General features: G+C 38.4%; 1 protein-coding gene and 1 long non-coding RNA gene across 7 annotated transcripts in view; one reads left to right on the top strand and one right to left on the bottom strand.

The window, feature by feature from the left end:
- The first annotated feature begins 1,114 nt into the window (after nucleotides 1-1,114).
- LOC126411056 (uncharacterized) lies at nucleotides 1,115-1,538 on the top strand. The gene is made up of 2 exons (XR_007575213.1): nucleotides 1,115-1,376; nucleotides 1,409-1,538. It is a non-coding gene; the product is annotated as an uncharacterized LOC126411056 (long non-coding RNA).
- Nucleotides 1,539-1,619: 81 nt separating this feature from the next.
- Nucleotides 1,620-21,395, bottom strand: part of LOC126410973 (uncharacterized) — a 612,461-nt gene continuing 592,685 nt past the window's right edge. For 5 of the 6 annotated variants that reach the window (XM_050081329.1, XM_050081331.1, XM_050081334.1 and 2 more), the window contains 4 exons: nucleotides 19,512-19,613; nucleotides 13,703-13,852; nucleotides 12,206-12,279; nucleotides 1,620-1,931 (listed from right to left, as the gene is read on the bottom strand). In XM_050081329.1, coding sequence (XP_049937286.1) covers nucleotides 1,724-1,931; nucleotides 12,206-12,279; nucleotides 13,703-13,852; nucleotides 19,512-19,613 — 534 coding nt within the window. In that variant the 3' untranslated portion in view covers nucleotides 1,620-1,723. Of the gene's footprint in view, nucleotides 1,932-11,916; nucleotides 11,933-12,205; nucleotides 12,280-13,702; nucleotides 13,853-19,511; nucleotides 19,614-21,395 lie in introns of all 6 variants that reach the window. The other variant, XM_050081333.1, reaches the window with a different exon arrangement.

The raw sequence follows: 21,395 nt of genomic DNA, 5'->3' as shown, positions 1-21,395 counted from the left end.
TTACTTGTGAACCATTAACCCTTAATAATTATACACAACACACAAGTTTCAATTTTACTATCTACAGAACTTCGTTATATGAAACTGATCCATAAAAGGCCTGAATATTTAAAATCTTTCATATAATGTTCAGAAACTGCAAGTTTCTTTAGGCAATAGTAGAGTGAAAACGAAAATGTAATAAACATCAACTTACATTTTGATTCTACAATGATGAACTGATTTGTAAAACAAGATGTCGTGGAAGAATTTGGTATTCAGTTGCACAGTGTTGACATTCCTCCATTTCCTGCCAGACTATACAACTTTTTTAAAGCAACAGAGTTATACCACCAAAGCAATTTGTCTCTCATGGACATGTGGGAGCTTTCCTATAAAAGTAGTTGTGTAAGCTATGAAATAAGAGGATTTATCAACAGCATCCTAGAATATCTGTTCCTTTCAGTATGCTCTGGCAAGTGAGTAACAAGTCTAGTTTTATTGATACAAGTGTTTTAGTATGAGTTTTCTTAATACTTGTTAATCAGTTCAAAATGATCTGTTATACAGGTAATCTGCACACCTAATGTTTTCATCAGATAAGAATCATTAGATATCAAGTTAACATTTGACTGTCTTTAAGAACATGAAGGCCACACATTGGGTGCAGAATGTCTCAGCAGCTGGAAAGAACACCGTTTTTTTCTAATATGTACAGTGGAACACTGTGTAAAGTTGGGACACAAACAAACTGCACTGAAAACTGAAAGCACCAATATGACTGTACTGTATACTACACACACAGAAACAACACACAAAGTTTCTTGTAATATATTAAAACAGTCAGAATGACAGTGTATCTATTACACTTTTACTGGTTGAATAGACCTAGAAGGCCCACAGTTCCTACTGGTACTACGTAAGTAATTCAGATGAATGGGTGACATTGCACAGACTCTCTAGGTGACATTTTTTGTTCTTCAATCAATTTTATTGATAAAAGAAAGGAAATGTGTTCCATCCATATTCATTCTCTCTCTCTCTCTCTCTCTCTCTCTCTCTCTCTCTCTCTCACCCACCCACCCACCCGCGCCAAACACAGCTAAAATGAAAGACATCTGCAGTTACACAGACTTCACAACTCTGAGATCAACTAACTTAGCTGCTTATATGTATTCCACTATTCACCACAGTTACAGCTTCAGTCTCCTAAACGTTTCACACAAGTATTACAACCTGATAGAAACAAACCTGGTATTACTCTGAAGAGTGTAACCAAATATGTAAACAAAATTACTTTTGTGTGGCAACAACAGACATATGATACGACTGTCAGTGGCATTAAAGTCCTCAAATATTTAAGAAGTATCCCCAAAAGTTACAAAACTATCTTTCAAGTATCCCCAAAAGTTACAAAACTATCTTTCAGTAAGCCTACTAGAGTCCTTAGGTAATTAAAAACAGATCATACTGGTTGCATAATATCAGGTAAATATCTGTGTACTCTTTGTTCTTAGTGGATTGAGTAGGGTAGAGAATAGAGAAAGTATAATTTTTTTGGCATCTGCTTGTTCTAAACAGAAAACTGGATTAAAATGATGTATCTCCTGAAGTGCAAAGTAGGGCTGCAGTGGGCAGGGGATTTCTAGAATGGGGGAGTCACATTTCAAGGAGGTGGAGAGGGTCAATAGCGCACCTTTGAAAAATATTGCACATTTGTAGAAGGTTTTTACTGTGCTCTTTGTCAGCTAGTCTTTGTAGTCACGACAGGAAGCTGCTGAGGCCTTCTCGTTGGGATGCCAGAGGACGGTGTGTGGCTATGAACTGGGAGCTGCGCAGAGTTTGACTGCACTGTGGCAGCTGTTCCACGCTTCGGTAACCTTGCGACGGTAGGTGAAGGTGCTGGCAGCCGGGTCGCAGTCGAAGCTCTCCGTAGCCACACTTCACTCGAACTGTGAATATAATTAAATTTCAACACTGGTTCCTCTGAACATTTTTCATTACATGCAAATACACTTATGCAATAAAAGTTCTTACAGGTCATTTTATTAGGTCAACTATTCCATACAGTCTGTAAAATCTAATCTTACATGTCTCACCATCATTTGCTGACTGACAATGGAGAAGATTTTACTTATCTCCTGTTAAAGTGTTACTACCCACTGTGATGAAGTGGTCTTGCACTAAATTCAAAGAATGTATCTGCATATTCCTCTTGTAAATCAAGTATAATAGTACATTTTTCAATTTTGTCCTACATAATTAACAGTAAATTTGTTACCAGCAGGTTTCAACAACATCCAAGTATTAAGAACAAGCTTCATAAACTCAAATGAGAATCCCTGGAGATTAGACGTTCTTTTTACGAAACACTTTAAAAATTTTTGGAGAATTGGCATTTGAAGTTGACTGTGGAAAATTCTACTGCAGCCAACATACATTTTGTGTAAGCACTATGAAAGTAACAGATATTAGGGCCTGTTCAGAGGCATATAGACAGTCGTTTTTCCCTTGCTCTATTTGTGAGTGGAACGGGGAAGGAAATGACTAGCAGTGCTACGAGGTCCCCTGCCGGGCACCATACTGTGGATGAGGGGTCAGGGTGGGGTTGTACAATGATGAAGACAACTACGTTTATTGTAATAACAAAAATATGAATTTGTCTACTACTGGAAGATCAGCGCTTTACTAATCATGGTGATATTAAATATGGAAGCCCTTTTATTTCTTTGGCCCTTGATCTGACTTAACCAGTTTATAGTGGACGCTAGAGACAAGTCTGGATTCTGAACCACAGCACAACATGGTGTTTATGACATATTGCCACACATGCAAGGATCAATAAGTGACAAATTCTAGTGTCAAATGAAGACTGAATCCCACGTCTTTGAATCTGCAGACCATCAGTTGCCCAATTAGTCAAGAAGCCACCTCGAAATACAAGGTTATTATAAATGATTGATTTCAAAAATTCACTGTAGCTACATTAACAAACATATTGTCACAAAACTCAACATTCAAACTGAAAAACTCAAAGTTTTGTACTGTTGCAGCTGCAGATCAGATTCCTGCCCCAAGAGCACAGCAGGGAGGAGTTAGACAAGATGGTGACAGGCACGAAGAAAGCAATGTTGTGCTTGAAATAAATTTACATCAGTCTGCCGGAGCATTACAATGACACTTCAAAATTTCCACCAACTGCCAATTCCATTGAATATGCTGTGCATGTGGGAAGACATATATAGTACTGACATCTCTAGGATCAGTAGGGGAAGTGGGGTTGCACACGGGGAGCACTTATAATACCAAAAGAGGTGAGAGTTTTTCTACGTGTGTGCAATGGCCTGTATCCATAAGTCAAACAATATTGCAACAGAAAATCTGTGAAATCACTTCAATTATATATAACAACCTCATACACTGCACACAAAAACTGTGTTGCAGAAGTTTGAAATTTGGCTCAAAAATATCTAAAATTTGGCACAAAAATATCTAAGACATCCTCCTGTAATGACGCTAAAATATGGCACCCTTCATCATCATCATCCTCCAGCTCAGCAAGGATTTGAACAGTTTGTTGACGACACTTGCAAATAAAAGTGTCTGAGCCTAGAGTCTCCCATGAGGTGTGAGTTGGGTGCATGATTTTACACTGGCACTAAATTTCACCACAATTCTGCACAACACCACAGTGGATTTGTCGCAAGATGCAAAGCTCCTCATCTCCCCCTCCCCTCCCCTCCCCGCCTTATCACTGACACCTTTCCCTTTCTCCTGACAGACGAGGTCAGAAGCACAGTGTCCGGCATTGAAATCACAGTTTTTTTATGAGTACCCGAGGAAAATATTCAGACACACCAGTTCTTAGAATCAATACGGAAAAGTCTCAGGATGTGGTGCAAAAAGGCACCAATAAAGGACACAGATTTCCACACACTTCATTGTTGGAAACAGTTTACAATGTGTTGAACGACAGGGAGGGGGGAGAGGGGTGGGGGAGAGGGGTGGGGGAGAGGGGTGGGGGAGAGGGGTGGGGGAGAGGGGTGGGGGAGAGGGGTGGGGGAGAGGGGTGGGGGAGAGGGGTGGGGGAGAGGGGTGGGGGAGAGGGGTGGGGGAGAGGGGTGGGGGAGAGGGGTGGGGGAGAGGGGTGGGGGAGAGGGGTGGGGGAGAGGGGTGGGGGAGAGGGGTGGGGGAGAGGGGTGGGGGAGAGGGGTGGGGGAGAGGGGTGGGGGAGAGGGGTGGGGGAGAGGGGTGGGGGAGAGGGGTGGGGGAGAGGGGTGGGGGAGAGGGGTGGGGGAGAGGGGTGGGGGAGAGGGGTGGGGGAGAGGGGTGGGGGAGAGGGGTGGGGGAGAGGGGTGGGGGAGAGGGGTGGGGGAGAGGGGTGGGGGAGAGGGGTGGGGGAGAGGGGTGGGGGAGAGGGGTGGGGGAGAGGGGTGGGGGAGAGGGGTGGGGGAGAGGGGTGGGGGAGAGGGGTGGGGGAGAGGGGTGGGGGAGAGGGGTGGGGGAGAGGGGTGGGGGAGAGGGGTGGGGGAGAGGGGTGGGGGAGAGGGGTGGGGGAGAGGGGTGGGGGAGAGGGGTGGGGGAGAGGGGTGGGGGAGAGGGGTGGGGGAGAGGGGTGGGGGAGAGGGGAGGGGTAAGGAGGGAGGAGGGAGAGATGTTAATGGAAGGTGTGAATAACTTCCCATTGCCTGACTTGTCTATGGTGGCATTGAGCAGAATTGGGTTGAAATTTGGTGCCAATGAGTAGACGCATTGCTGTGCAAATCACCAAGCCTATAGGATGTCGCAGGAGCCACACTTTTTCACCATTATAGAGAAAGTTTGTAGGTGTCTTTGCACCAGATGTCACACTTCTACATTACAATGGGGGAAAATGACAGGGTTTCAAAATGCAGACCATTTCACTTTTTTGGACAGTGTAGTTATTGTTCAAGTGGCTCTGAGCACTATGGGACTTAACTTCTAAGGTCATCAGTCCCCTAGAACTTAGAACTACTTAAACCTTACTACCCTAAAGACATCACACACATCCACACCCGAGGCAGGATTCGAACTTGCGATGTAGCGGTCGCACGGTTCCAGACTAACGCCCAGAACCGCTCGGCCACCCCGGCCGGCATAGTTATTGTAACAGTGATACACTAGTATTGGTAATTGGAAAATAGTTTTGTCTGATTGGAAGTACAATTTTTACCCCACTCTAGGTTCATTACCTTCGTATATATTATCTTTCATATCCCTTATACTAAAAAAAAGTGTTCTTTCAAAAAAGTCTAAGTGTCTGAAGACTTGAGTTTTAAGCATACATTAACATGAAATATGACTCTACTGTACAACACATTGTTAATGCACCATTCCCAGGCAACTTTACTTAAGTTCACATAGCACACACAAAATATTTACAGCAGTCTGCGATTGCTACTCTTTGCAGTTAAGGCAACTAAGTTTGCTGAAGTACAGCTGCTATACAACAGAGAAAGCATATTAAAGTATTCTTTATGACAATAGGTTAAGCAATAGATTAAGTCGTGCATGTTATACTGTGCCATAAAGTCACCAATCAGAGCAATTTTACATACAAGAAAGATAAATGAGATGATGCAACTTCCTAATTACTGTCAACGTAATGTTAATATCTTCAGAAACTATTTGTAACACTATTTTCTATCAAAAAATTTCTCATATAGTAATTATCACCATTTATTCAGATTGCTGCAAGTCAGAGTAACAGTAACCATACACTATCATATTAGTTTCGAGGAATTGCAGTTCAGATGGAGCACAAATGTACCGAAGATTTCCAAGTTAAGAAGAGGTATTTTGGTGAGGTCATATAGCATCATTTTTCAAAATTAAATTTGAAGAGCTATAGAAATGTTGGAAACACTAGAGAAAAATGTAGGCCCACAGCATTTTTTTAGTACCTATCATAATAATTAATACATTTTAATTTCCTGGGAAACTTGAAACCATAGAAGAGAGAGAGAGAGAGAGAGAGAGAGAGAGAGAGAGAGAGAGAGAGAGACACACGCGCGCGCTCTTCAACATTGTTTAACAGCCTCTGGTGTTGATTCCAATGCTTCTATTCATTCCCAAAACACAGCAAGACACCCCAAATTACAACCAAATCAACAGCCTGCTACTTTGCTCTTATGATCAGTCTTGTCATTAGTTTGAAGGATATCATGGAGGATACGAAAAATATGTACAATCAGATAAGCACAGCAACACATGCAAGCAAGATGAAATATCAAACACAACAAGCTATTGAGATTACAGAATCCATATAATTTCACATCAAATAGCTGCAGAACAATTCAAATGCAGACATATAGTGTGTGAAGTACAAGCAGTACTGCAAATGAAGTATTAAAATTATGTTTTTTCCCCAGATAAATTTCAGTCATCAGTTGTAAATAAATTTTATCTTTACCAGTTTCAATAAATTAGTCATCTTCACAAGTTTAGTTTAGAAGACAGTGATCATCATCTTCATAGAAGGATACTGCTATGGTATGTTCAGAAAGTTATGTATTTGGACTGCTATTGCTAGCACAACAGATACATTGATGTGATTCAGTTATTGTAAACAGTGTTTAAAATAATCATGTTATATACATGAACATACCATGGCATTATCTTCCTATGAAGAAGATATTGATCGACAGGTAAAGTGAGCTTCTGAAGATGGCTGATTTGTCAAAGCTGGTAAAGATAATATTACTGATTTGCAACTGATGACAAATTTATCCTGAAAAAATAATACTACAGTTGCTGAATACTAGATCCATAAATAAAATATTAAAGTTACTTTGGTCCCAAAGCTTCTTCAAAAGTGAGCCCTGAATAAAATTAACTTCTGTCCGACAAATTTAACCCCATCACTCACACTTGTGGATTGCACAGAGTTTCTTACCTTATGGTTATTTACTGTACCATACTGGCATTTTCTGACACAAAATAGCACATTCTGAAAGAGTGAAGTGTGTCTTTCACTCAGAGGCTGATATAATTAAACCTGCTTCACCCGCCAATTCAGTAACCAACAAATCGGTTTATGGAGAATGTAACAGTGTTTACGTTCACATACACATTTCCTCACTGTCAGTTTTACTGACATTTAAATTACATTCTTGAGCATTAAAACGAATTTTTTCATTATTTTGTAATTATATTATGGGGAATGTTACCTTTTTCAAATTTTGTAAATTACTATAGGTACTATGAGAAGTAAGACCCACAGAAAAGTCTGGTTTCTGGGATATCATTTTCACCAAAATAAAAGTAAATTGCCAGGCACACAGTATTTTTTTATATTAGTGAAATTGAAAAAATTACAGAAATTGTGCAGCTGACAACTGGTTATTATTTTAGTTACAAGTTTACATACCACAGCAGCTGAACAGCTATTAACAATATCAATCCTGTGATGCATTAGTTGCAAGTAGCCGGTGACAAAAGTGAGACCCGTACAAAGTTTTCCACTCCACGCTGTGGTGACACAGCAACCAGTATGCAGAATGTGGAGGAAACTGTCTTGATTTTGATGCTGAAATTACCATTTATTTAGTCACCAATGACACACCTAGTTTAAAGCACCTTCAGATTGGCCAATAAATATTTATAAGCAACTTGTTGATGTTACTGATAAAACAACTGCAAAAATGAATTCACCTCATGTACAAGAAAAATAGTCGAGGCGAATAATGCTGTCATGTAATGCTTAAATACGTCATGGGAGCATGCATTTGCCTCTATTTTTCTTGCACATTACAAGGGCAATTTATTTTTGTGGGTGTTTTATCATTGATATCCACAACATGCTTATGAACATTTATCAACCAACCTGAACATTCCTTGAACTAGGTGTAACATGCATTGTGGGAAACTGAATAAATAAAAAATAGTATCAACACGACAATGAGGCTGTTTTCTTCTCATTACCCACTGAAGCATTATCCTTTCAAAATTTATGAAGGAATATTTGACATTGACAGATGGATCACTTTATCAGCCACGTTGACAAATTGTGTGTCACACTAATAAACATTTTGGACTAGTCACCCCATGTGTCATCTGTCTTTTGTTGAGATACATCATGTCAGACGGAGCTCTGGGTATATATGGGTGTTTGCAGACAGAGAAATAACAACCTATGAGGGAGCAAACAGAAATAACCAATGAGGGATAGTTCTGTCTTAAACTTTGAACAATAATAAATAAGAATAATACATTTTGCATCCTAGTAAACACCTGCGTTAATTTCTCCAGCAGATGATTTTCTTTTGGATGGGTTTCACTGTTGGGAAACTTTAAAGGTGACAATGTTATCTCTCAATTATTTGTAATATCTACTATTCCAGTTTCAGTCTTTAGTCATTACCAAGTGAAAGACAATGAAAATTTGATTTTAAATTTTGATGTGCTAAAGCATGAAATTTTATCGTGTTCCACTCGAAAATATTTGGAAGTGGAAATTCCAACCTGGATTTTACAAGTAAGTAATTTTAACAATTAAAGGCAAAAAGATTAAACTGACTTCAAATTTACCAGGTACAGCCATACTTATTAATTTTGAAGTCATTTTACTCTTTTTAAAAGACAGTCACCTTCAGCTGTTGAAATTGATTACTTGTAAAATCCAGGCTGGAATTTCCATTTCCAAATGTTTTTGAGCAGAACACAATAAAAATTTCATGCTTTAGCACATCAAAATTTAAAACAAAGTTTTCATTCTCTGCTTTCACGAATGGCTTCGATTATTGTTTTTGGCTTGAAATTGTGCATCCATGTCTCACCCCCAGTAACAAAAGCACAAAACCATATTTGAATAGCCCTAACATTTACTCTGAATCTATCAAAAGCACTAGTAGCACTCATTTTCAATCACCACAACCGGTTTTGGACACTAAGGCCATTTTCAAGCACTTATGAGCCTAGTGTCTTGGAAGCATATACACTGACCGTGTACTACCACGATGCTAGGTTCATAGCTACTAAAGATAGTCTTGGTGGAAGAACCAGTTTTGGCAACTGAGAATGGAAGTGCTACTGGTGCTGTTTATTGATTCTGAATAATTACAACAGTTGTGGGACCCTGCACCATTAAGTTCAGCATTCTGGGCAAGAAATTAATCTTAAAATTACTTAGAAATTCATTTTTAAATTTTGATTTGGTCAGGATTCCACAAAGGTGGTACATATCTTGCACAATGCTTTAGCATAGTCAATTCTACCTGTAAAATGTACCTCTGCTACTTCTGATATGCTTTATGGTTAGTTTTAACATTTGCATTTTTATCATTGTGCATTCTTTAGATTTAAAAGTTTGACAAATCAGTTTATCATGAACCATCCCAACAGAGTACATCTGACAACAGTACCAGTTTCTGGTTAATCTGTATGAATGGAAAAGAAACCACATGCACACACACACAACTACTTTCAGAAGCCACATAAAGAAGGAAGTTCTATACATCAAACCCACATTACACTTACATTATCTGGCAACAATACCGAAATCATACACAAAAAATTAATAGCAACACAATGTCTAAATCTGCGGAAAAAATTCTTTTGTCTGGCACATGTAACTTCCAGTTCAAGAACAACAAACTTAACTCATGTAAGCAGGCAGCCATCTACTCACCACATAGAGGTGTTGAGTGGTATACAAACACATTCGATGTGCATGTATTCTGCCACTCACCACCACATGTGTGGAGTCTACACAGTTTATATTTTTATCCAATCCCTGACTTTCTTCTGTTTAATGTCTGTAACTTGTGGCTTCTTCATGTCACAGCACAACAGGATTGAGCACATTACACTGAACAGACTGCACTGATTTTTTTTGACAACTATAATATATTCAGAGCAAACTAGTGACAAATGTTAATATGAAATCTGGTATTCTCAATCACGTATTAGTTTCTCTTGTGAAATATTTAAACTGACTGCTTTTGCTCTTATCACGTCATCTCAAACCACAAATATTTAGCCATCTATATTTTCTCATTTACTGAGGTACATGTGATACGAGATTCAGCAAGCCTTGACAACTCCTTGCATTCTTTTCTACGAATTTTTTACTTGTTTGCCTGCACACAACTACAATCTTCAATATGGTACTGCATGACAATAGGTGTTATGGTAACAAACAATAATCAGAAAGTCTTACCTGCATTCAGTGTTTCTATGAACAATTAATTTATACCGCTGAAAAATCTCTATGTAACAATTACAAGATATACTTGCCTTTCAAGGTAGTTCGAACTACTTGTTTTTAAATGAACAAACTTTTTTCATTTCATGAGAGACATTTACTGCATTTTACTACAGAGTTTGATCTTGTGCCACACAAATATAAATAAAAACCCAATTTCTGTCATTCATCCTTTCTCATTTCATTAAACAAAAGCACTAAGTTTTATTGTGCTGAGACATGAAGTAGTAATGATTACTGGAAGTCCCAGACAGAATTAAATGTAGTTTGTGGGAACATACCACCACTCACCTTTAAGATTAAGTGCTGAGTGATAGAAACACAAACTGCCTCTAGTTTAAGTGAAAGTAGGTGGACTATATAAGGTAATTGTGCGCTACAAGATTATGAGTGGCCACGAGTGAGAGTGATTACAAAACACAAACAAAGCAGGGACAGCACACTGCACACAGAGCCAAAATGGTATGAAAGAACTTTCACAGGTCAAGAAAGTTAAAAAAAATATTGGTTTCTCTCAAATCAGCAAGAAATCTGAATTACAAAATTAACATTACACTGTACTTACTCCATAAGACTAACCACAGCAGCATGAAAAAAGACGGTACTGTGGTTTAAACACCATTTACCTATTTACGTTATTTAGAATGGGACAACTGAACATTCTAAGCTAGTTCTCTAAATTAGAGAATCAAATCACTCAAACTTTAAAAATCTGCTCTTAAAAATTTGTTGTTTAGTGTCAAAAGATACTTCTGATAAACTTATCAATGTTGAAATTAAATCCCATACTAGAATTTCTGAATAATGTTAGCAACTAAATTAGGGATGTGCTTTTCTGGAAGAACGTACGTTATAATTTTTCCAAAAATCTATGCAAATGACCTGTGTTAGAATGGAACGAATGATTCTGAGCAGAAAATTAATTAATGAACAAAAATGTAAGTGAGAATGGTGAGCTGGCAGAGTAGAAAAGATTCCTAGATGATGGATAAAACAGAAGATAATATTAAAACACCACAATCTGGAAGTGCAGTGTTTGTGAAGCTTTAGAATAGGAAACAGTTTTAACAATCCTTAAACATCTTCAAAGAATGGGTAAACTTCAATGATTTACCGCACTAATCATATTCAAGTTTAGTTTTGTACATTAGAGTGATTTATATAACAAATTTCCACACATTAAGGCACTTACTGCCTGCATGCAATGAGTACAGATTAAACTAGCACTTTAAACGCAGCTTTCTATATTTCGTGCACACAGTGTGGCAGCCTTATGACGAACTACATATCTGGTGTTAGTTAAGAAGAGGTTTGCATTTTGTGATCAACTATTCTAATTTCTTGCATAAAGATGCTGATTGAATGTGTGTATGCTTGCAGTTTTATTGTATAATAACTAATTTTCCTGTAAGTTTTCAAGTAGTTAACAAAGAAAGCCTCAATGTGTGATACTCACTCAATATCAAAATGCCATGATATGCATGCAACACCCCATTTTTCTCATAACTTGCAAATAGAGGCACTTTTAGAAAATACTATGTTTTATATGTCATACTTTTCACAATATTAACTATTATAAATATATGATACTACAATATCTTTTGTGACAGGCACAATGAATGACAATGCATTAAATGCAGCAGGCACAGTAAGTTGACTGCCATCATTAAAATAATACCACAAGTTAGGTCAACATGGGACACACACACTACCTTTCCAATCCGGAAGCTGGTGGCAGCAATAACAGAAAATTAAAAATGTTTCAGATTTCTTTCCCTAATGAGTGAATGAAAACAAACGAACAAACACACACACACACACACACACACACACACACACACACACACACACACACACACACACACAAAATTAATCACTATTCTCTCACAAGTGAAGTAAATGCTAATTTGTCAAGTTAAAGAAAAGTTTTTGGACTTTACTAATATATTTGGAAAAATGCTTTTTTTCTCCCAAGTAAATTTAAACACCTTCAAATCTTACCTGACCAATGGCCCATTTGCAGAGTCTGATGGGAGGGACTGCAGCAACGAAGGCCCAGCAGAGACTGGTCTCAACTGTAAACAATATGTTTGCTTAAGCACATACATGTCTTATTAGTAGGGCTATTTATAAATAAGTTTATGCACTTTAAGGACTTTTAAGGAAATTCAGATGCTGTACTAGGATAGTGTAAGGCATGTACAAGGTGCAAAAGGGTGATATTCATAGTCTGAGGCCAACAGAGGAGTTCAGCAAGGCAGTGCATTGTCCCCACTACTGCTCATCAGTGTTACAGAAGATATAATACACAAATTCACAAAAGGTTTTTGTGAACTAATGCAACTGATTTTGCAGAGGATTCCATGATAAAGGGTGGAACAGACAGTAGTAGTTCAGACCAGACTCAACTTGTGGAAATCCTAGTTCCAGCAATACTGCCTCCACATCAGTGACACCAAGAGAGTGGCAAAGGTAGTTAGCCAAGATAGTCATGCTGCAAGTGTTAAATTACAGGACCACCAGGCAGAGCAGTAGTGGTCAACCTGGTCCCTATTGTCCATGAGTGGGCCTTCCAAATTTTAGGCAGTAGGGGTTTCAGAAACATTTTCATTAGGTTTTCATACAAATTTTGACGTAAGTCTACTTTATAAATTTATAAATTAAAGTTTCTTCCCTACTTTATACATCAGTACTGTGGAAACAGTGAACGGTTAGAAAATTTTGCTGCTAACAGACACACAAAAGTGTTTGGTTGGTAAAAGAGGTTGACTACCCCTGAGCTAGAGTACTCTGTACCTCAGAAATAACATCCCCTTGAATAATTTGATTAGACAGATCACCAACAGACTCCAAGTGGGTTTTGAATTGTACCAACAAGTGAGACCATTTTATGGAACAACATTATTCCAGAAAAAGCAAAAAACAGTGATGTACAACAGCTACTTCAAACCATTAAGGACCTGTGTGCTATTGAAGCATGTTCCTCCACAAAAAGAATCATAGGGATTGCAGTTATCAGAAATTAAATTCCTTAGTCCACCATCCAGAAGACTAAGCTGGATAAGTTAAGGAATGAATAAATGAGGAAGAAAGCCAGAAGATGGCCCTCTCAGACTGAATCAGCACTTCCACATTGCAGTGGTGTAATGAGAGTGGAGCGCACAAGAATGGCCCAAATAAATTTGGTACAATATGAAGGAAAACGTTCTGTAGGAAAAGCCAGAAACCATTTTCAAAATTCTGTCTACTGTGTGTTTAGCAGTCTCATTAATTCAAGAAAGAGTTTCGCTCTATGGCTTGGTAATTCCTCTGATCAAAATACTGGAAACTACATTTTAGCTATTGCATTTTAATAAACATTGTGTAGTGGAAAGGGTGTATGTGTAGCTGGGTACTGCTACCTCAGTTTGACTATTTTCTATTTTTCCCTTAAAAATGTTCATGTTTAAGAAATGAGTATGGCTGACATTTACCATCGTCCCTATTATGTTAACTTACTCTCTCAGTCTGTGTGGCAGCGTTGATAGTTTCTGCCTGGTCTGTGTGCACATTGTTCTCACGTGCTTTGTCCGTGTACTTCGTCATCTGCACCTGAAGCAGCTGGATGGTTCGTTCTTTATCTTCTAGCTGCTGCTGGAGGAAAACCACCTGTAGGATATATAACCAAACTTTAATGTTAAACCGTATGACAACAAACAAAAATGACTGGGGAAAAAGATATACACATTTAACAATGTGTGTATTAATAGAAAAGTCATTCCTTTTTAAAATACATACTTTACATAATGATCATCTGTAATTTTATGAAGGATTAAGATTCCACATGGTAGCAATTGGGTTTTTATAAATGCACTACAGAGATTTATAAAGGAGAATCATGGATTTTGTATTTTATGTTAGATCATAAACAGTTCTGTATTTGATCTGTTAATCACACTTCATAGTCACCTAACAATACCAGCTTCATAAATCATATTATTCAGAAACTAATCATGAATCTACCCCTGAAACATTAACCAGAACTGATTAAGAAGGAATGTAGACAGTTACTGGACACACAAAAAGAAGCAACAAGCACATTATGCTGGAAAAAATTAATTTATGTAAGTATTTCTTATTTCTACAATTTCTTCTAAAAACACAATTTGGGAAGTATACAGAGTTTAATGATCCATTGAAATCTGTCCTAAGTACTGACTTATGGACAAAGGTAATCTGTAGCACTATTCAAGGGAATACATGCACCAATTTAAGAAAATCATGAAAAATCTCAATCAGGACAGTGAAACAGGAATTTTAGTCCACTTGTCACAAATAGTGGATTGTCCTCAAACTGTGTCAACTCATTTAAGGAAAAAATTAAAATGATAATTTGCAAGCATAAAAGGAAACACATATATTAAAAAATGTAGGGACTTATTGATAAACTGCAAATAATTATGGTCAGTTTTTCAAAAGAGTTAAAAATAAAGCACCATTCTACATAAACAAAGAAAACATTACAAAAACATTCAATCCAATTCCTAGTGGCTTTAGAGTAATACAAAATGGAAATATATTTGTGTGTCAGTACAAAACCTGTCTAAGCACGATATCCGATCTCTTGCTTATCACTTCTCATACAGAAAAACTTGTCAGTAGCCTGAAAACTTCTCAGCACTATATCACAATCTCTATGATATCTTTAAAAATAGATAAATGGAAAACAGGTCAAGATCACTAGAGTGGCCACAAAATAACATGGCCCATATTAGCACAGAGGAGGATGGGCAATGATGGTGATGGGGTTCAGCTGCAAGTTGCCACTGTATGGTAGGGAAGATGGAGATCTACAACTGAAGCCTACTCACAAGAACAACTTGAGAGCTACAGCTACAGCATCTGCAAACACCCACAGTAACAGGTTATGCCAACATGAGCAATAATTTGTAAATTCTGTCATCTCCAACTTTAATATCACATAAGGAAACCAGTACATGCACAGCTGAGATGGTATCTCAAATTTGAGAACACACAAAACCAGTAGTCAGTGTACCGAGTCCCATCATGGCCAAATGTGTTTTGAGGTGTACAGATGATGGTTAGCCTGTTAGTACATGTGCAGCAGTGTCAGTAAGAGAAACTGTTGTGTGCAGTTTGATTGTTCATAATCATTTGGGGAAGACTGCAGTGCAAACTATACAGGGGGAAGCGAGCAGAGAGGTAGGGGAAGGTGGTGTATAGAACCACTTGTCAACTTCATGGTGAACTGTTTATCTTTCGCTGATGGTCACAGCATGTGTGGCATTTTCAAATTAAGTAACTTTTCCCAGCACTGCAAATGAGTCAAGGTATCTTCTGCAAGGTGTCACTGTGCAGTCATAAAGGAATGGTCCAAGCCGAAATGACTAAATTTTTTATACACGAAGAATACAGCTGAAGAAATATACTGTCAAAATTTTAGTTGCTAAGGTGCACTAAATACTTCTTTCAAAAATATTTTGAAACTGGCAAATTCATAGCCTGCCAGGCTGCTGGAGGAATTGCACACTCCTACCGGAACTCTGGTATACTGCGCATGCACAACACAGCACGCACATGTACTTGATTGACAGCATATCAGTTAACAGACAAAATGTAAAGTAAATTTCTGTAAGTATTGAGAATGGAGATAAAACTGAATTAATATTCATCCTGTTTTCTTCGTATAAACCTGCTAACAGCATCTGTCTGTTTTTTGGACTGATTTGAATGTTGTCAGCCTTTCACAAGAAAATATTAAATTTTAGAAGAAATAGGTAATAACTGTCAATTCATGAATTGTGGTTTTTAAAGGCAATTATTGTGCCAGTAACAGTCCATAAAAAGAATATTTTCTTAGCCCTAAGGAAACATGTACAGTAACATCGTTCAGTGACAAAGAAAATCAGGCTGTGAATTTTTGATTACATGGAGGAAAGAGAAAGTGCTTCAAATGGAGCATTGTGGAAAGCCAGTTTCATTTGGTAAAATCTGAATGTGGACTGCATAATCTGAAAAAAGGTTGACACGAAGTAGTAAGAAATATGTACCAAAATGAAATTTGCAAGAGTGTGAAAAAAATATTCAAAAGATTTAGAAATGCTGATGAGATATGCTGTGCCATTACAGAGGGAGATGTGGGTGTCCCTATCCTCCAAATTGCAAGTGAGATGAAAATTTTTCATTTCCTAACTTCGACGTAATTAAGCAGAACCAAGAAATCGTATGGAACACGAAGTCACAAAATTACGAAGTTTACTTGGGGCCAATGTGTAGAGCAGATACCTTAATAGGCAATACTGTAGGAAACATGTGACATGAAGAGGCCAGCATTTGTTGGATATATAGCCAAATAGTCGAATTTCGTGAAAGAACCAGATGCAAATCACACTGCACCATTTCTAGGTGGGACGACACATTCGTGTACAATAATGCCCCTGATAAGTGAGAGTGGATCACAGTTTCTGCAGCTTCATACCTATTGTTATGAACATGAAAGCAAACAGGCTCACAAACAAAAAGGAACGAGTGTTTAAATGCAAAAAATCTTGTAAAGGAAATATCAAAATCAAGAAAAAATGAGAAAGAATAATTTTGAACATTTTATTTGAAATGTCTCCTTACCAGTTGTACAAAATAATTCATCACTTTTGTTGGACATTTAGCCTGAACATGACACCTCTGTCTGTGAAGGTGACAACAAAGATTGTTGATAAAATTCAGATTCCATCCGGCACAGGTAATGCATCTGAACCCCTCTATAATAATTTTTTAGGCAAAGGAAAACATTTGTCACATAAATACCAGTCAATATAATATAAAATAGCTCAGTCATTTCAGGTTTATCATCAAAACAATACTCAAACTTCAGTCCTTTGTGCATTATCAGTTTACATCACTATGTTTTACAAATCTGATCAACTATGCCTGATACACAGTGCAATACACAGAACAATGGTATCCATCCCCAATCCATGTAAATCAAAACCAGTAATTTCTGTGAAGGGCCTAAATGCATTAATTTTCCTTTTATCTGATGCGCATGGCGTAAGGATATTTTTTAACAATTATTCAATAGACACCCTGCATTTTTGTGGAAACTATAGGAAACTTTTTAAAAATTATTGTTACATGTCACAGGACCTGTTATAAAATGATGTATTGGGTGGTTATAATTAAACTTTCCCTATTTAAAGCACTGTAACATGGAAACTAATTAACGTATAAGTACAAAACTTGGTAGCATTAATTTCAAGGATGTGGGGAACAGAGAATGCAGAATCAATCCAATTTTAACACTTTTAATGTGCTGCTATTACCATTACATCCTGGTACCATTACTACTACAAAATGGACTCAATATGACACACATCAGTGTCCAGAAGTGTCTGAAAGGGAAGGATTGTGTTCTGCAAAGAAGATCAAAGCATGTCTGTAGGTATGCTGGCTATCTCTCTTGATGTGCTGCTCTTCAGATCAGCATATATGTGAATGTTCCTCTGGTAAACCCTGTTCTTCAGATAGCCCCACAACCAGAAATAACAGGGAGTGAGATCAATTATTCGTGCCGACCAAGCATTTGGAAACTACTGGCTGATAATTTAATCATTTCCAAATGTGTTTCGGAGAAGCAGGTGTGGCTCCATCATGCATGAAAACTGATTAATTCAATGCATCTCTCTCCTGTAGGGCGGGTATGACATGCTGGCGAAGCTTATCACAGCAACACTGATCAGTCACACTGCACATCTTTGGTACTTGAGCGCCAACCTGTTAAAAGAAAAGTACCAATGACGAACATAGCTGTAAAGCCACATCATATGATGACACATTCACCATACAGAGAAACTTCATCCAAAGTGACTGCAGGTTCCTCTCACCCATCAGAGAAAATGAGATTCACCTGTCCATGGGATTGTCCAGGGCCAGCCCTCGTCAACTTCAATCCTTGCGAGAAAGTGTAGAGTGAAATCAACACGTTGTCGTGCGTCCTGTGGTGCACAAGCTGCTGTACAATACATATTTTGTGCAGGCAGCGTTTGAGAATGGTCTGAAGCACCTTCCATACAGTGGACCACAGGATATTCAATTGTCATGACACAGCACATGCACTACCTGATGATCGGGAATTGCGCACAGTGTTGTCTACCATAGCAACAGCGATTTCCTCAAGAACCTGTGGTGCAACCAGCCGTCTGCCTCTTCCCGGAGCAACGTCCAGTTCTCTAGTTGATTCAAACTACTACTTCATGCTCCACACAGCAGGTGGAGAAAGAGGACCCTTCCGTGATCCTGTCAGCTGGCGATATTCTTGAAGTGCAGATGCAGCATTACCATTGTTTCAATAAGAGAGCTTCACCAATAATACCGTGCTCCTTTTTTCCAATTTCATGTTGACACATCAACAAACTGTGCCTGGTTAGGTGTGATAGACTATGAATCACCATGACTGATCACAGCACCTACTTGGCATAGTCAGAACTGGTTGGTGGTGCTGTGACGCATGGAAATCATGCATCCCATAATCTGGACATTAATGCTACCAAGTTTGGTACTTATATGGTAATTAGTTTCCATGTTATAATGTGTTAACTACAGAAAGTTTAATTACAACCACCCGGCTTGCGTAAGAAATATCACATTTCCACAAATTAAAACCTCAACTGTTGAAAGTTGTCTGCAATGCAACATCAAAAACAGCCCTGATTTTTTTTTTCCTCTGACCGTCACCTTGGTAAGTACTGCATCTGAAGCAGTCTATCGATACAAACTGCAAGTTCAAGAAATTTATGGTATGTGATATTTTTGGTATGGTTTGTGCGTTTAAAATTTGCAAGTGTGCATGCAGGAATTTTGCACGCTACGCTCCACTCCACTCTCTTATGAAGACTGCATCAGCTCTTCGTTAAGTGGCACATTAGGCAGTATGGGCTGTACAAACTGCTCTTAACAGCAGTTAGTTTGTGGCAAAAATGAGTAACTTCCAATTCTTAAAAAAAGGAAGAAGAAGAAGAAGAACAACAACAATTGCACTTGCACTGTGTCTTAGCTGCTAAAATTTTGACTTTGTACTTCTATCTGTGTATTCTTCCTGCGTACAAAATTCCCAGGTAGGTTTCGACATGTCTGGTTTGACCATTCCCTTGGCAGTTTCCTAATTTACTTCACTTTTGCTCACACTGAACTATGATGCTTTTACACTGATGCTGAATTTATACGAACTGTGGTGCAAATGCTAAACTACTGTGCCAATTATTTCATTCACTCCTGCATCTCAACTCCACCCTCATAGCACATACAGACTGACCTGCCGCCTCAAATCAGCCAGTTCCTCTTGGGGAGATCGATTTGTTTCATCAGTCTCACCAACAGGAACATCAGTACTTGCCAAATTATAGAAGAGACCATTCTGTAACAATCAACAAGGAAATAAAATTCACTAAACCAGCAACAACTATTTGTTAAAATTTATATACAAGCAGCACAATTTGGAACTTTAGACAGGCTACTGGTATGTAACAAACAAGTAACTATCTACTGGATGCATTTACAGGGTGACAATTATTGACTTATATGATAAACGTAAATTAGTAACACACTACAATGGAAAATCCAGGATGGAATGTAACAATACCAGAGCAGGAAAGTTGCTACTCACCATATAGCGGAGACGCTGAGTCGCGATAAGCACAATAAATCTTTGTGCCTATCGCGACTCAGCATCTCTGCTATATGGTGAGTAGCAACTTTCCTTCTCTGGTATTGTTAGTAACAAACTACGGTGTAAACACACTTTAGTCAACATGTAAACGTCACTACAGATATTAGGATTTAGTTTATGACATGTTCAATAAGTCTGCCATCGTTGGTGACGATGTGGCACAGGCGAACACTGAAATTCTGCATGACCCGCTAAAGTGTTGGAATATCGATGCTGTCGATGACCTCCTGAATGGCTGTTTTCAGCTCAGTAGTGGTTTTGATGTTACTGCTGTACACCTTGTCTTTAATATAGCTCCACGAAAGGAGGCACACATGTTCAGATCCAGAGAATCTGGCGGCCAATCTGATGTGACTCTGGATAATGGGGATGAAATCATCTTCCTAAACCTTCACGTGCTGCAAGGTAGTCACCGTGCCATCAAGGAATATCACAATAATTATTCCTTGACTGGACACTGCGTAACGCACAGCCACCCACTGAAAGTGAAAGAGACTTCTCTATCGCGAAATGCAGATTCTCAGTTCCCTTTATGCACAAATTTTGCTTACTGACAAACACATCCAGATGAAAGTGTGCTTCATCACTAAACCAAACCATACTGCGCATACTGATTCCCATCATGCTCTGCGGCCAACCGCGCAGTTTGAACATCCTAACACAAACCATTCAGAAGTTGTGACAATTTCATTTCATGCAGTTCATAATTGTCACCCTATAATTACAACACAGAAATCAAGTTATTAATGCTAAATGACATCCCAAGAAAAACATATTTTATATCTTACTGCTCATTACAGCTAATTGCACTGACAAAATTGATTTTTTAGAAAATGCACTTTTCACATAGCAAACACGTAATGGAAATGGCTAAGCAGGGATGGCTAGAGGATAAATGTAAGGACGTAGGGACGTATATCTCTAGGATTAAAATAGATACTGCCTAATGGAAAATTGAAGAGACCTTTGGAGAAAAGAGAACCACTTGTGTGAATATCAAGAGCTCAGATGGGAAACCAGTACTAAGCAATGAAGGGAAAGCAGAAAGGTGGAAGGAGTATATAGAGGGTCTATACAAAGGTGATGTACTTGAGGACAACATTATGGAAATGGAAGAGGATGTAGATGAAGATGAAATGGGAGAAATGATACTGCGTGAAGAGTTTGACAGAGCACTGAAAGACCTGAGTCGAAACAAGGCCTCGGGAGTAGACAACATTCCATCAGAACTCCTCAGTAACCTTGGGAGAGCCAACCATGACAAAACCCTACCATCTGGTGAGCAAGACGTATGAGAAAGGCGAAATACCCTTAGACTTCAAGAAGAATATAATAATTCCAATCCTAAAGAAACCAGGTGTTGACAGGTGTGAAAATTACTGAACTATCAGTTTAAAAAGTCACGGCTGCAAAATACTAACATGAATTCTTTATAGACAAATGGAAAACTGGTAGAAGCCTACCTCATGT

Source organism: Schistocerca serialis, chromosome 1 (assembly GCF_023864345.2).
Source record: "Schistocerca serialis cubense isolate TAMUIC-IGC-003099 chromosome 1, iqSchSeri2.2, whole genome shotgun sequence".
Lineage (NCBI taxonomy): Eukaryota > Metazoa > Arthropoda > Insecta > Orthoptera > Acrididae > Schistocerca > Schistocerca serialis.
This window is presented reverse-complemented; position numbering and strand designations above follow the sequence as displayed.